This window comes from Rhinolophus sinicus, linkage group LG06 (assembly GCF_036562045.2).
Source record: "Rhinolophus sinicus isolate RSC01 linkage group LG06, ASM3656204v1, whole genome shotgun sequence".
NCBI classification, from domain to species: Eukaryota; Metazoa; Chordata; class Mammalia; order Chiroptera; family Rhinolophidae; genus Rhinolophus; species Rhinolophus sinicus.
The window spans coordinates 21,208,754-21,223,729 of record NC_133756.1 but is presented as its reverse complement, the minus strand read 5'-3'; the positions used below and the strand labels follow the sequence as shown (position 1 = coordinate 21,223,729).

The 14,976-nt window shown below is 48.3% G+C and overlaps 1 protein-coding gene across 4 annotated transcripts in view; it reads left to right on the top strand.

Annotated features, from left to right (window-relative positions):
- The window catches only part of TTC39A (tetratricopeptide repeat domain 39A), a 48,321-nt gene extending 40,533 nt beyond the window's left edge, over window positions 1-7,788 (top strand). For 3 of the 4 annotated variants that reach the window (XM_074334709.1, XM_074334707.1, XM_074334708.1), the window contains 6 exons: window positions 785-876; window positions 2,864-2,984; window positions 4,894-5,005; window positions 5,396-5,510; window positions 6,657-6,773; window positions 7,315-7,564. In XM_074334709.1, coding sequence (XP_074190810.1) covers window positions 785-876; window positions 2,864-2,984; window positions 4,894-5,005; window positions 5,396-5,510; window positions 6,657-6,773; window positions 7,315-7,438 — 681 coding nt within the window. In that variant the 3' untranslated portion in view covers window positions 7,439-7,564. Of the gene's footprint in view, window positions 1-784; window positions 877-2,863; window positions 2,985-4,893; window positions 5,006-5,395; window positions 5,511-6,656; window positions 6,774-7,314 lie in introns of all 4 variants that reach the window. The other variant, XM_019742882.2, reaches the window with a different exon arrangement.
- The last annotated feature ends 7,188 nt before the right edge of the window (window positions 7,789-14,976 follow it).

The following is a 14,976-nucleotide window of genomic DNA, read 5'->3' as shown; positions in this document are numbered from 1 at the left end:
AGGGAGGGTTTGTACCTCCTGAACTTCTCTCAAAGGGGCGGCTGCTGATCTAGCGGACAAGGCCCTTAAAGCCACACAAACCTGGAGTCACTCCCAGCTCTGCCCCCAGCAGCCCTGAGGTCCCAGGAAGCAGAGGTAGGGTAGGATTCCTTTCTGAGTAGCATTGTCTTTGGGATCAAATGAAGTGATGTCTGTAAAGTGCCTGGCACACAGTGAGAGAGATCCACCAAGGGACCCTGAGCTAAGCCCTGATCCAGGTCCCAGCTCACTCTTCTGGCCTCACACCTCTTCTTTTATGCGTCCCATACGTCATACTACCTATTTGTATGCTAGTTATACACAGGCTCTGCTCAGGCTGTTCCCCTTGCCTGGAAGGTCCATTCTCTGGTCTCTGTGTATCTTCCCACTGGCCTTCCAGGGCCCAGTCTGAAGTAACTGCTTCCCAGAAGTCCTTGCTGCCCTGTCTGTGTGTCTGTCCTAGCCTCCGTTCTGCCCTGTGCTTCTACTAGTTGCTTACGTCATTCTCTCCACTGATTCTGAGTGAAGAAGGCAGCTGCTTTGACTTGGTCTCGTCCTGGATTTAACTAGCAGCTCAAGACCTCAAGTTGCTTCAGCTGCCTCACCCTCAGTTTCTCTCCTGGGGCTTGGGGATAATGTTAGCTACTCTACTGGGCCAGGTGAGGTGTTTGTGCCAAATGAGGTCCAAATAAGGTATGTGTGCCAGTCTGGGGCTGCAGTTGGAGGGCGGCTTGCTCACACTTGACTGTTGCTCTGCCTCGCACAGGCCACCTACATCTACATGAAGGCCGCCTACCTCAGCATGTTTGGGAAGGAGGACTACAAGCCATTTGGGGATGACGAGGTGGAGTTGTTTAGGTGAGCCCTACTTGCACCCCATCCTAGTTCTCAGCCAGCCTCTGTCCACAGACACCCTGACCTGTGGGCTCCAGAGAGGGAGAGGGTGGGGGTGTCATCTCTCCTGGCGCTGAGCTCCCTGACCCTCCTCCAGGGTTGCCCCACGTGCCACGGTCATGCCTTTCCATCACCACCTCCTCCTATTACTGCTTGTTAGCGCCCTTTGAATCTGTTCAGAGGCTTTCTTTCACCAAAGTGGTTTTGTCAACATCCTTTCCACTGAGCTTCTTTCATCAGGTCAGTAGGACAGATTGGACACAGGTCTAGAGAGGTCCCTTCTGCTGAGTTAACCTGATACACTCAGAGAAACACAGTAGAGAGCCAAGGAATTGGAATCAAATAAACAGGATTAAATCCAGCCTCTGCCTTTTCTTAGCTGTGTCATTTTGCACAGTTTCAGCATCTATAAAATGGGAATAACAACCTTTGCCTGGCAGGGTTCTTTTGGGAATCAAATAGCGAGTGTATTTAAAGACTCTGGAGTAGGGCCTGGAGCCACTAAATGGTGGCTGTTTCTACTCCTACCTGTCCTGCTGTGTTTGCCTTCTGTGAGGGGCCTGGAGCAGGGCTCAGCCTTGGCTGGCTGAGAATGGAGCCTAGGGCCTTCCTCCAGCTGTGGTGAGGGTTGGCCCCAACTTACAGACCTGGAAGTGGAGGTAATCTGAGCTTCCTGGGCTACCAATGTCACAATCATAGGGCATTTGTCATTTACTGAGTGCTTCCGTTTCTCCATCTCACGTCACTGTCCAATTATCTGTGGGGAAGGAAGATAATTTTTCCTCTCTTCTTCTGGGTTTTTGGCTGAGATCCCCCATAATAAAAGATTAACAGAAGAAAAACAAACAGAAGTTTAATAACACGTATACCTCCTGTATACATGGGAGATATCTAGGAAAACTGAGGAACTCTCTGAAATGGCCCGAGCCATCACCTTAAATACCATCTCCAACTAAAGATGAAAGAAGATGTCGGGGTGGGAAGCCAGTTAAGGGAGGTTTCTAGGCAGAGCGCAGTAAAGGAGGGATGATTGTTGTACAGATTTAAGTGTCTGCCTTCTCTATGGCTAAGAGTTTCTAGAGATTCAATCATCCTCTTCTTCCTGGTACAGAGAGGGAGACACCCTTACAAATGCGGATTTCCCTTATAAATGTAACTTCTATAGAAGGTAACTTCTACTAGATTTTCAGTTTTTCTTGTGTCTGCTGTTTCTTAAAAATAACCATCCTAAAATAATCCTTATGCCAAATTTTGGGGTGGCAAGTTCTGTTTCCCTTCATATCATTATCTCCATTTTAGAGATGAGAAACCAGGCCCAGAGAGGTTCACAGTGAATAAGCTGGGAAAGTGTTTGGCAGGGGGACCTCACAACTAGTCCAGCTGTTTCCTGAACCTGGACGGCTCAGGCTTGAGGGTCACAGCCACACCCCATGACTGTGGCAGAAATCGGCGGGTGGGCTGGAGGTGGGTGGATGAGGCTCCAGAGGTGATGGCTTGCCTAGCTGCATACCACATTTTACTCTGCCTTTGGAAACAGCTGCGGAGGCCACAAGTCACGTGGCAAGAGTTAATTAAAGGTTCGAGCTGTGCGGTCTTGGACAGGTCCCTCCTTTTTCTGGGTGTTAGTCTCCCCTGTGAAATGGGGTCAGACTTCCACTGGGCCTTCCGGAAACGGGGCCTGGAAGTGGAGGAGAGACAACCAGGAGGCAGAGCAGGACTGGGCTGTTTGTGGACATTCTCACTTCTGCCGCTGGTGTGGAGGGGCCCCTCGCCTAGCCACAGGAGGTGGTGAAATAAGGCCACACCCAAAGGCTATGAGTCTAACACCATCCTCACATAGATGGGGAAACTGAGGCGCAGAGAGGTGTCAAGCAGAGGCTGGGCAGTCTGGGGACTCAGTTCCCTTCAGCTTGTTCTCCCCCTCACCCTACCTTCCTCGTCTCTTTTGTAGAGCTGTGCCAGGCCTGAAACTCAAGATTGCTGGGAAATCTCTACCTACAGAGAAGTTTGCCATCCGGAAGTCCAGACGCTACCTCTCCCCCAAACCTATCTCATTGCCAATCCCTGCTCTGGTGGGTAGGAGGGTCTTGGCTGGCCCTGCACTCCAGTTCAGAATCATAGGGATTCGCTGAGAGCCAGGGATACAACCATGGACTAGGGGACAGGATAAGGGAGAAAGACCTTCATGCTTCAGGGGCCTGGAGAGGATTTCACAATTTATCTGGGATTTGGGGGAGGAACACAGATGAGTCTGAGCCAGCCCCTGCCTCTGAGAGAGTGCTGGTCCCCTGGGAGGGGTTTGGGGAGACAAATACACAGGCTAAAAATACCTGGAGGCAGAAAGAGCAGCCCTCCTAGACTGTCCCACACCCCTGCCCCCAGGCAGAAGCGTCACTCAGCTGTTTGTGTTCCTACCCTGTCTGTTTCAGTCTTGTCACATGATGATAATTGTTGTTTACACTGTTCCCTTCACTTGGACAGAGCTTTTTTGAGGCCTGGGATTGTGTTATATTCAACTCTGAAATAACAATGACAACAGCTAACATGTTGTTGGGCACCTGCTGTGTTCAAGGCTCCTTACACCCATTGCCTGTGGCCTCATTTGATCCTCACAACAACACTCTGAGTAGGTGCTGATGGCACCCTCATTTTACATATGGGGATACTAAGGCCTAATAGATAAGTAATAAAAGTAGAAAGACAAACTATGTAGATAATAAGTGGGTAAGCAGTAAGTAGAAAGATAAAATAACTTGTACCGGTCGCACAGCTAGTGTGTTAGAGTCAGAATTTGAACCCAGATAGTCTGGTTCCAGAGCCCATGTTCTGAATCACTGTTACAGTGCTAATATCATGCATGATTTTAGCAGAGAAGTTTCCAGTTCGTTGAGAGTCCTTGTTATTCAAATAGTAAGGCAGCCAAGAAAAGTAGGAGGGGACTTTGGAGACCTTTTTCTGGTCCTGACTCTGCTATTCACCAACTGTGTGACCTTGGGTAAGGTCCCCCTTCCCTTAATGGCAAATGGGAATAATATGTACCTTGCTCGTTTCATAGAACAGTTATGAGAATCAGCTGATAAATGTGTCAAATACTTTATAAATCAAAAAGTTCAATATTTATAGAATTTATTTAGAGCTTGTATCCTGAATATCTCTAAACAAAGTTTGAAATATTTTATATTTAAAAATATACAGGAAAGCTGTCATCATCAAATGGGAGGGGGTGTTGTAAGGAAGGGCAGGGGAAGTAACTGTATCAAAAATTTAGAGGAGAATTTCCCAAACTATAATCTGTAAAACGCCATCTTTGCATAAAATGATTTCTGTGATTAAATACATTAGGGAGACTAGCCTAAAAAAAGTTTATACACTGTAGACCTTCTCAGAGCCTTTAAATGCTGATCTGCAGGGTTAAGTCTCCAAGAAGAAGCTTGAATACGATTTTTCCCTAATTTATTTGACTACAGAACTTTTTTTAATGGAACATTTGCTAACTTAGGACCATATGATGATTTTGAGAAATTCTAGCCTAAACTTAACTTTCTTCCCTAGAACATAATGACAAGAACCATAACAAAAATAATGTCTTCCTAGAACTTTATGTATACAAATTACTTTTACACCTATTACCGGGTTTGACAGTTCAGGAAATGCTAATCTAACAGAATTACTATAAATGAAAATTTAATATAGTATTCTGAGCATCCTAGAAGTCAAAGCAGAAAAAGGAATCAGGATATGTTTCATAGTTTTCATGATGGTAACTCAAGCCCAGTGCCTTGGGGGAATAGGAGAGAGGATGGCATGGTCTTAAGCCCTACTAGAAATCCTGAAGTGCTTAAGTAAATTATGGTTCCCCCACAATTTAGGAACTAGAGGGCCTTTAGTGATCTTCTGATCTGAGTTGCCCACTTTACAGATGGGGAAACTGAGGCCCCATTGAGGAGGAAACCTAGGACTGACTTGCTCCCCTGCCCTCAGGAAATGATGTACATTTGGAATGGCTACGCTGTGATTGGGAAGCAGCCAGAGCTCACAGACGGGATACTTGAGATTATCAACAAGGCTGAAGAGATGCTGGAAAAGGGCCCAGGTGACTACCCCTAGGTCCTTGAACCTGCCAGCTGTGTCAGACCGCAGGTCTTTACAGTTGAAGGCTCCCTCTGCCAAAAATGTCCTTTCTTCTCTACCTGGTAACTGACCTTTGCCTTTCTAGACTGAGCTTCAATGGCAGCTCCTCCAAGCTATCCGTTGTCCCCCATGTAGGGCCAAGGCCTCCTCTGGGCTCCCATAGCCTCTGGACTTCCTTCAGTCAGTCCTGATCTCAGTGTATTGTCATCGTCTCAGTATTTGTCTTTCCTTCCTGGATGTGAGCTCCCTGAGGACAGGACCCCACCTCTGTATTCCCAGGGCTCAGCAGAGTAGGGGCCCCATTTCTGTTGCAGAAATGAACAAACCTGTTTTCTCCTCTCCCCTTTCTCAGAGAATGAGTACTCAGTGGATGACGAGTGCTTGGTGAAGTTGCTGAAAGGCCTGTGTCTGAAATACCTGGGCCGTGTCCGGGAGGCCGAGGAGAATTTCAGGAGCATCTCTGCTAAGTAAGTATCTCTGGCTGCTCCTACTCCAGACTGCCTACTGCAGGGGGTGGGTCTCTGCGTAGTTTCAGGGCTTCTCCATCCGTACGCACACGCCAGTGCCTGGCCCCAGCCTTCTCCCATTCACTACACATGTACTAGTGCCTGCCTACTCTGTGCCAAGACCCTTGCTGGGCACACATCATTCAGACCTTGTCCCCAGGGCCATCAGTTTGACCGACTATAGAAGCCCATCCGCACTGAATTTCGTGTGAATGGTGCCCCCTAGAGTTTGTATTTCAGCAACTCTGCTGTTGCCCTGGGGGATTATGAATGTTACAGACAGCTGTAGGAAACTCAATCTGGTATGATCCGCGCTGTGCTAGGGGAGAGCAGAAAAGGGCTGGCTGCAGGTGCCTGAGAAGGGACCTAAATCTAAAGCGAGATACCAGGAAAGGCTGTCCAATGATGCTGTTTAAATCGTGGGGTTTATCAGGCGGAGAAAGCTAAGGAGGAGTTTTAAGTGGAGTAGGTACACAGCATGTGCAAACGTTTGGGCACAGAAAGACACCTGAGGTTGGCGGGGGACAGTGATTAGGTCGTTCCTTCCCTGGGTTAAGAAGTACAGAGGGAAAAAGTTGCAGATGAAATAAGGGGGTGGAGATAGACTAAGAAAGGGTCTGGCTATTTTGTTTACAAGGCAGAACTTTATCCTGTACACAGAAGACAACCAGGAAGGATACCATGCAGGGCAGATCTGAGTTTTAAAAGGATGTCTCCGGGGCAGCATGGTGGGTAGGTCAGAGGGGCCAGATTGGAGACATGAGACCTCCCAATTCAGTAAATCATTAACCTGGAGAAGGGGCGTTGGGGACTGAGGTGGGTGTGGGCTAAGGGTATGACATGAGCCATAGGTTGTTACGGAGTTGGGGTCCCAGGTGCAGAGGAAGCACCTCTGCACACGGAAGCACCATGTCTGGAAGGTTCTGCTGTGGACCCTAAGCCTTTCTAGGGCTAGGTATGGGAACCTTCCCAAATTGGAACTCAGATCAGAAAACCCTACTTGAGGGCATGGGTGGGATCCTCCCATTCGGGGAAGGTTTGGGAGGAGAAGCCTGAAGGACGTCTGAAGGGCGCAGCCTGTAAGCCATGTCCTCCTCTGTCCCACAGTGAAAAGAAGATTAAATATGACCACTACTTGATCCCAAATGCACTGCTGGAGCTGGCCCTGCTGTTCATGGAGCAAGGCAGAAACGAAGAGGCTGTCAAACTCTTGGAAACTGCCAAGTAAGGCTTAGTTAGCCTTGGTCAGTCCTTCGTTCCCCACGAGCTCAGGAGCTTCACCCTGGCTGGGGGCAGAGGAGCCAAAGGAGCAGTAAGGGAGGGTGCTGCCGGGGCAGTGAGTGGCCGTGCGGGCGCTGGGCCCCGTCCCTGGAGCCAGCTCTCGGCTGATGGAGGGAGGCTTCCTCCTCAACTTACCAATGAAAAATTGGAATCCCAGAAGCAGGGAGAATTACCCAGGGTCACAGACAAGCCAGCCACGGGGCTGTGTGAAGACCCAGGTCTCCTGCCTTCCCGCCCATGGATCTACCTCTTGAAATCACTTCCTCAAGCGTGGGGACCCAACAAGACCAAGAGTAGTTCCAGAGGGCATGCTACCTGGGTGAGACTACACACCCTTCTGCTGACCCGTAGCGGGCAGGGCCCAACTCTTTCTTTAAACAGAGAAGGATTTATGCCTCTACAAATCTTTCTTGCCTGGTGGGCTTCCACAGCTCAGACTAAAGGAAAAGCAGCCTCATGTGTCTGATTCTATGGTCTCTTCCAGGCAAAACTACAAGAATTACTCCATGGAGTCAAGGACACATTTTCGAATCCAGGCAGCCACACTCCAAGCCAAGTCTTCCCTAGAGAATGGCAACAGACCCGTGGTCTCATCGGTGTCCTTGTAGTTTTGTGCAGCGCTTGTGAGCTGGAAGACAGACAGCTGGACAGAGTTCTTGGAAATATTTCAAAATGCTCCCCTCCCCCCGCCCCGCCCTGCCCTGCCTTTGGGGTCCATCGGTGCTCCAGTGGAGTGGCACCACATGGGTATCCGTGTAGACGTGAAGCCGGCATTTCCACAAGTGAGGCCAAGGGCCTTTGCCAAGGACAGAGCAGGTGGAGCCATCTGCCTGCTCTGTCACACATACGGGTACTTGTTTTTCACTGTGATGTTTAAGAGAATGTATTTACAGTTTACATTTTGCTTAGAAATACAATGATGGGATCATAGCTGGCTTTTAAAAAACCCACCAACTGACCACCTGTAAATCTTTGCTTAAACCCATATTGATCGGGAGGTATATCTATGATGCCAAAGGCCAAACTACTTTTCAAATTTCAGCAAGTTCTCAGCTTCCAGGGCTGGAAGGACCATCAGGGGAGTCTGTACCTCAGGCGTCGAGGCTTCTGGGGGTTGTGCATAGAGGTTGCACACAGATACCTACTACCTTACTTCCTACACTTCATTTTAACTCCCTTTGTATCTTTCCAATTTAAAAAAATCAAACATGTCTTTTTAGTGAGATAATTTTGATTTGAGTCCATCTGTAGAAAAATATTAATTTCTACCAGTAAGGAATGGGGATGCTGCGGCCTGACGTAAGGGGAGGTGTGTGGCCCTTTCTGTGCCAACAAGTTTGGAGGTGGGGGGTTCTCAGACACCAGTCTGCATTCAGACTGAAACCACTGGGAATAATTTATGAAATCTTCTGTGCTTCACTCTGAGGTAGCATTTACCGACAGCAGTTTTCTTAGAATGGTTATTCTTGGCTTGTTGTATATGTTTTAAATTTTTCAGTTAAAACAAAATAGATATTTAAGTAGTAAAACTCATACACTTAAAAGAGATCATGCAACATCTATTTCAGTAAAATATGTACTACTTGAATTCTTAGGCAAGGCAGAAAGTTTGAATCAGAAGCCATATGGCCCAGGTATGTTTTATTTAGACAAAATGATAGAATAAGTTCCTAACATTTCAAAACGGGGGGATTTCTCAAATAAACCTGGTTTCTGGCCTATAAAAAAAAAAAAAAAAAAGATCTGGCAACACTGGGCCTCATTCCCATAAGGCAACAAGGCAACAATCAGTTGGAGTGAGAAGAGGCTACTTTAAACACTTGTATTACCTTTTTGGCCCCTAAAAGCATTTCCATTTGCAATTTCTGGGACTGTTAAAGTGAGAACTCAAGTTCAGTGACCAAAACCAAGTTTTCCAATTCATAGCATACTTCAATTTAACCATGTCCCCAGAGGAAAAATCATGTACATGGTAAATATATTCCATCTGTGAAAATGTGACTCCTCAAATACATGAATGCAATTCCTGTAAGAACCACAGACAGTATTTCCAATCTTCCCGCATTGCTGCATTTAGCAAACACTCCTGAGCATTTGCCAGTGCCTGGGTGGGTTAATCTATTAATATACAGTCAACCAGCCTCCCAAGCCTGATACTGAATGAAGCCATGGGTTTTAGGTAAGGCATATTCTCATTAGGGAAACAAAGCAAAGCAGAAAACCCTCCTCCAAGATCCTCTGTTGCACTTAGTACTGTCAGGGCAGAATGCTATGAAAAAAATTCTCATTTTGTTACGACAAAAGAATGCTCTCCATAGAGCAAGCCGTTTGCAAGCTCTATTTCCTCCAAAGTGTGGATGCTGGGATATCAGCCTGTTTCTGGGTTGTTGGGCAGGGCAGGGTGAGAGGGTGACTAGAGCCCGGCTACACAATGAGGGTGGACTTTTGTGGCTCCCCCATGTATTTGAGCCCTGCCTGCTGCTGTATGGAAGCAGTGCTGGTCATAGGATACCAAACATATAATTTACAAAATAGCAGGTTATAAAGAAACTTTATCTCAACATTCATTTTAGGTGCTTTTACTTATATTTCTAAAATTTATGCCAGGATGGTTTCCTTGTATTTGTTGATTTCCTGCTGAGTTTCATTAATTAGTCTACGTCACCTTTACTTCTGTCTGTTGCCCTGGCTGCAGTCTGGCTGATAAGAGAAAGCAGTGGGTTTTGTCTCCTTTATTCTCCCTGCAGCTTGAGGTAGTCATTGAAAAACATATATATGAAGGAGTGTGAATACACTGGGTGTCTAACACCACCATACCCTGTGCAGAGGCCTTTGATTGAAGGTGAAATTTCTGTCACGGGTTTCTCACTGTGTCTTCTTTGAGCCATTGCTGGTTGTTACTTCTTTAATAGTGCATGCAGACTTTCCCAGCACACCTGCCCTGGAGAGGCAGCTGATGAGGGGGAGAGTTTTGGCCTAGAAACAGGGAGACTTTAATTCTAGACCCTCCTTTGCTACTGATTTTCAGAGTAACCTTGGGAACGTCACAGACACTCTCAAAATTAGTCATTTGGACTAGATTAAGGCTTTGCTCCTTCAACAGTTCTAACTCTGGTCAAGTCTGTTGCTGGGTTTGCATCTCCAAAACAAGGCAACAGATATATACCTCCCTACCTTTTGCCAAAGACTTGTGTCCCCCATCTACTAAACCAGAAATGATAGGTTTCCTCCATCAGGGGCCTTGCCGGTAGCCCAGGATACCCAGAGAACAAATAGTCCTCATTTGGGGAAAGTCTAAATCCTGTGCCACACAGAGGAACTAGGTTGTTAGGAAGTAGCAACTGTGTAACATGATCTGAACAAGCCCTTGACAGTGGAAAGTCTACTTCTGGCTGTCACTGGTCGCAGGCCCATGGGCTGGCAGGGTGGCTTCCTGCAGTGTGCTGGTCCCTATCAGCTCTCCCATGTGTTGGCAGGATTCCCCATTCCTTATCTCAAGTCAGAATGGGAGTGTTTCCAAGACAGCTATCGTCATTCACAGAAAGAAGCCCTGACCTGACAGCAAAGCCAGCGCCCTATGAGTCCAATGCCAGCCCAAGGCTCAGCTGAGGTCCAGGGGGGAGATTTCCCGGCAACTGAATAATGGCACAAGAGGTTTTCAGGAAGCCCCAGCCTGCTGAGTGCTAGAAATCATTCAACAAAGGAATAAAATCCAAGGACACGTTTCTCTGGATTTACTCCCAAGTTTATTTCATCTAAGACGATGGGGAGTGGACAACAGTCTTTTCCTTGTTTGCTTCAAATTTAAAGCCTAACAGTGTGGCTTTTAAACAACTATTTCCTTACGTCTTTAGCACCATCACGCTAATTCAGTGATAAATGAGAGGTGCGCAGATTCCAAACACCAAGCAGCAAAAGGGAACTTCTCACCCCTCCCCACCCATGCAACTTTCAAAGGTTGGAAAGTACCTTTCTGCTTGGGTTAGCACAGCTCCTGTGAAACTTGGTGCAAAGTTCATTACTGCTCAACAGGGTAAGTCCACAAACAAGGAGCTTCATTTGAGGGCTTGAAAAGTTCATTTCTAAATTAGCCGTCTATGAATTGTTTCCACTGTATAAAGTCAACCATTAAGTGACAAAATGTAATAGAGCCCTTCCTTTGGGAAGGTCGCTATGGATTTCTAAAAGTTGACATTCAAGTTTAATCAGACACATCACAGCCAACACCTCATAAATGACTAGATTGAGTTGTTGGGTTGTTCTTCACATCATCACCAAACACTTCAGAACACCAGACACTATATGCTATAGGTGGAAGAAAATAGCTAATATCAAGTGCTCACTGTTTACCACTTGCTAGTCTAAGCACTTTGAATGTTTCTAATCCTCATAACCACCCTATGAAGTAGAGGCTATTATTGCTATTTTACAGATGAGAAAACTGAGGCACAAGTAACTTGCCTAAGATCACACAGCTATTATGGTGTTTCCCCAAAAATAAGACCGGGTCTTATATTAATTTTTGCTCCAAAAGACGCATTAGGGCTTATGTTCAGGGGATGTCATCCTGAAAAATCATGCTAGGGCTTATTTTCTGGTTAGGTCTTATTTTCGGGGAAACACGGTATGCAGCCGAAGGATTTGAAGCCAGGCAGTTGAACTCAAAAGTCCACACTTAGCTAAACTGCTGGTTGAGCTATAAAATTATCAGTTTAAAGCTGGACCTAACTTATATTGACTCTTGGCCCACTGTTAATGATGGAAAAGATACTGGCTACTAACTCAAACACTAGAAATCCTTGGCTTGGAACTCACAGAGCATATGTCTATGTGGCATAACTTCCCCAGGTAGAGATAGTGTCTGACTTGGACAAAACCAAAAGAAAAAAGGCCACACTTAGGCAACAATATATGCTCATAAAATTCTCGAGGAATGTTGGAGGAAAAGGCATGATCTAATCCCTGGTTGGATAGGTAGAGTTGCAGTCAGCTACTCCAGAGATGGGAAGCGAAGCCTGACCAGCTGCAGAGGATCAGGCTTGAGGGGTCTGGTATAAGACAATAATAAGAGGTAGGAATCTTGGAAAACTGGGAAGCATATGATGTTAAACGCATTCAAAGAATTTTAAGTTTGGCTGACTGGCCAAACACATCCCATCTATGGGTCAAAGCGGTCCATGGGCCAAAAATCTGTCACCCCTGGACTACAGCTTTGAGATAACTATCTATGGAAAAGAGGTTGTAAGCAAATGCATAGTAAGAGAAAAGCCTGATCTATTACGAATATAAACTTTAAGTTCTACTAATTACATGGGTGTGGGGACAGAGCCCCAGAAAGCAGTTTCCAGGCTCTCGGCCTCACATAGAAAGGTGCTGGCTCAGGTAGTAAATGGCCATCAACTGTGATTGGATGGCCATCAGCTGTGGCTAGTTGGCCGTCAGCTGTAACCAGTGAGCCATTGGCCACTAATATAACTGCTGTGGCTACGCTAGCAGAAAATGGGGGCTAGCAAGAAGATGGTGGCTGAGCCTGCAAGCGGCGCAGTAAGGTTTGAGAATTGTGTGGCTCCTGTTTCCTGTTTCTCCAACCCAGCCGCCAGCGAGAATATAGTGGTATGACTCCCCTACCTATAGCTCCGTGGGTGTTCCTTTTTGGCCTCACCATGTCCTGTGTTCTTATGTGGGGAGCGGGAGCAGAGACCCTGCAGGCTGCCCACGTGACACATGGCGCAGCGAGCAGGGTATGGTGCCGGCCAAAGCTCTCCGAAGGACGGTGGAGCAGTTTGTGCGTATGAACACCCAGTCTGAGGAACACCAGGAGGAGCAGCTGCTGGCGAGCTGGACCCCCGTGGAGGGATGGGAAGACGTGGACGGTTCCCCAACCAGCATAGGCCAGAGAAAGCGAAGGTCGTGGTGGCCCTGTGAGCTGGGAAGTGCTTGCTGAGGCAGCCCGGATTGTGGGACTTGTCCCAGGAGGAAAGGCTTGCTGAGTCCTTCGTGGGAGATGCGGGTGAGGTCAAGGTTGTCCCTCACCCCCAGGACAGCCCTGGCGAATGACTATGGACTATGGGGAATTGCCTTCCATCCCTAATTTAATGGACCACTTGACTGTTTGGGAACATACCACCATGTAGTGGAACTGGCGGATGTTTGCTTTTGTGTCTTGACTGGCTGCCATCGAGAATATGTAAGCACCTTGACTGTGAGTTGCTGTTGTTCCAGCATGGTACCCTGAGAGCCCTGGCTGTATCCAGGAAGTCTGGCTGTGCCCAGAGAGAGTGGCAGTGCCCTGAGAGCCCCGGCTGAGCCCGGGAAGTCTGGCTGTGTCCAGAGAGAGTGGCAGTGCCCTGAGAAACCCTGGCTGTGTCCAGAGCCTGGCTGTGTCCAGGATATTGCATTCACCTCCAGGCTCCTCGCACAGGGCCCCTCGCGGAAGACACTTGTCGTGTAGATTGTGAGGCGAGAGCCTATAGGTGTGGAGTGTGGGGACAGAACCCCAGAGAGCAGTTTCTAGGCTCTCGGCCTCATGCAGAAAGGTGCTGGTTCGCGTAGTAGAAGCCGTCAGCTGTGGCTGGTTGGCCGTCAGCTGTAACCATTGAGCCATTGGCCCCTAATATAACTGCTGTGGCTATGCTAGCAGAGAATGGGGGCTAGCAAGAAGATGGTGGCTGAGACTGCAAGCGGCACAGTGAGGGTTGAGAACTGTGTGGCTCCTGTTTCCTGTGTCTCCTGTTTGGCCTCACTATGTCCTGCGTTCTTATGTGGGGAGCGGGACCAGAGACCCCGCCTGACACCCTGCACGACAGACTCTTGCCCTTAGGGAGAATGCTAACGTGAATCGGCGCTCTGACCTTAGCTGGAGGGAATCCTGTGTCCATGCAGCTGAGTTAGCCTGGATGCGGGACTTGTTCCAGGAGGAAAGGCTTGCTGAGTCCTCTGTGGGAGATGCGGGTGAGGTCAAGTTCGTCCCTCACCCCCAGGACAGCCCTGGCGAATGACTATGGACTATGGGGAATTGCCTTCCATCCCTAATTTAATGGACCGCTTGAACATACCACCATGTAGTGGAACTGTTGGATGTTTGCTTTTGTGTCTTGACCAGCCGCCATCGACAGTATTAAGCACCTTGACTGTGAGCCGCTGTTGTTTCAGCACGGTACCCTGAGAGGCCCAGAGTGAGTGGCAGTGCCCTGAGAAACCCTAGCTGTGCCTGGGGAGACTGGTAGTGTGGCTGTGCCCAGAGAGAGTGGCAGTGCTCTGAGAGCCCTGGCTGAGTCCGGGAAATCTGGCTGTGTCCAGAGAGAATGGCAGTGCCCTGAGAGCCCTGGCTGTGTCCAGGAAATCTGGCTGTGCCCAGAGAGAGTGGCAGTGCCCTGAGAAACCCTGGCTGTGCCCAGGGAGACTAGTGGTACCCTAAGAAGCCCAGTAAGTCTGGCTGTGCCCAGAAGCACTGGTGGTGCCGAGAAAACCTGGCTGTGCCCGGGGAGACTGGTGGTACCCTAAGAAGCCCAGGAAGTCTGGCTGTGCTCAGAAGTACTGGTGGTGCCCTGAGAAACCCTGGCTGTGCCCAGAAAGCCTGGCTGTGTCCAGGATATTGCATTCAACTCCAGGCTCCTCGCACAGGGCCCCTCGCGGAAGACGCTTGTTGCGTAGATTGTGAGGCGAGAGAGCCTGTAGGGGTGGAGTATGGGGACAGAGCCCCAGAAAGCAGTTTCCAGGCTCTCGGCCTCACATAGAAAGGTGCTGGCTCAGGTAGTAAACGGCCATAATTGGATGGCCATCAGCTGTGGCTAGTTGGCCGTCAGCTGTAACCAGTGAGCCATTGACCACTAATATAACTGCTGTGGCTACACTAGCAGAAAATGGGGGCTAGCAAGAAGATGGTGGCTGAGCCTGCAAGCGGTGCAGTGAGGTTTGAGAATTGTGTGGCTCCTGTTTCCTGTTTCTCCAACCCAGCAGCCAGGGAGTATATAGTAGTATGACTCCCCTACCTATGGCTCTGTGGGTGTTCCTTTTTGGCCTCACCATATCCTGCGTTCTTATGTGGGGAGCGGGAGCAGAGACCCCGCAGGCCGCCCCGCACGACAATGGGGTAGTGGGGAAAAAGCACAGACTGGATTCAAAGTTAGTTGGAATTACTTCACTG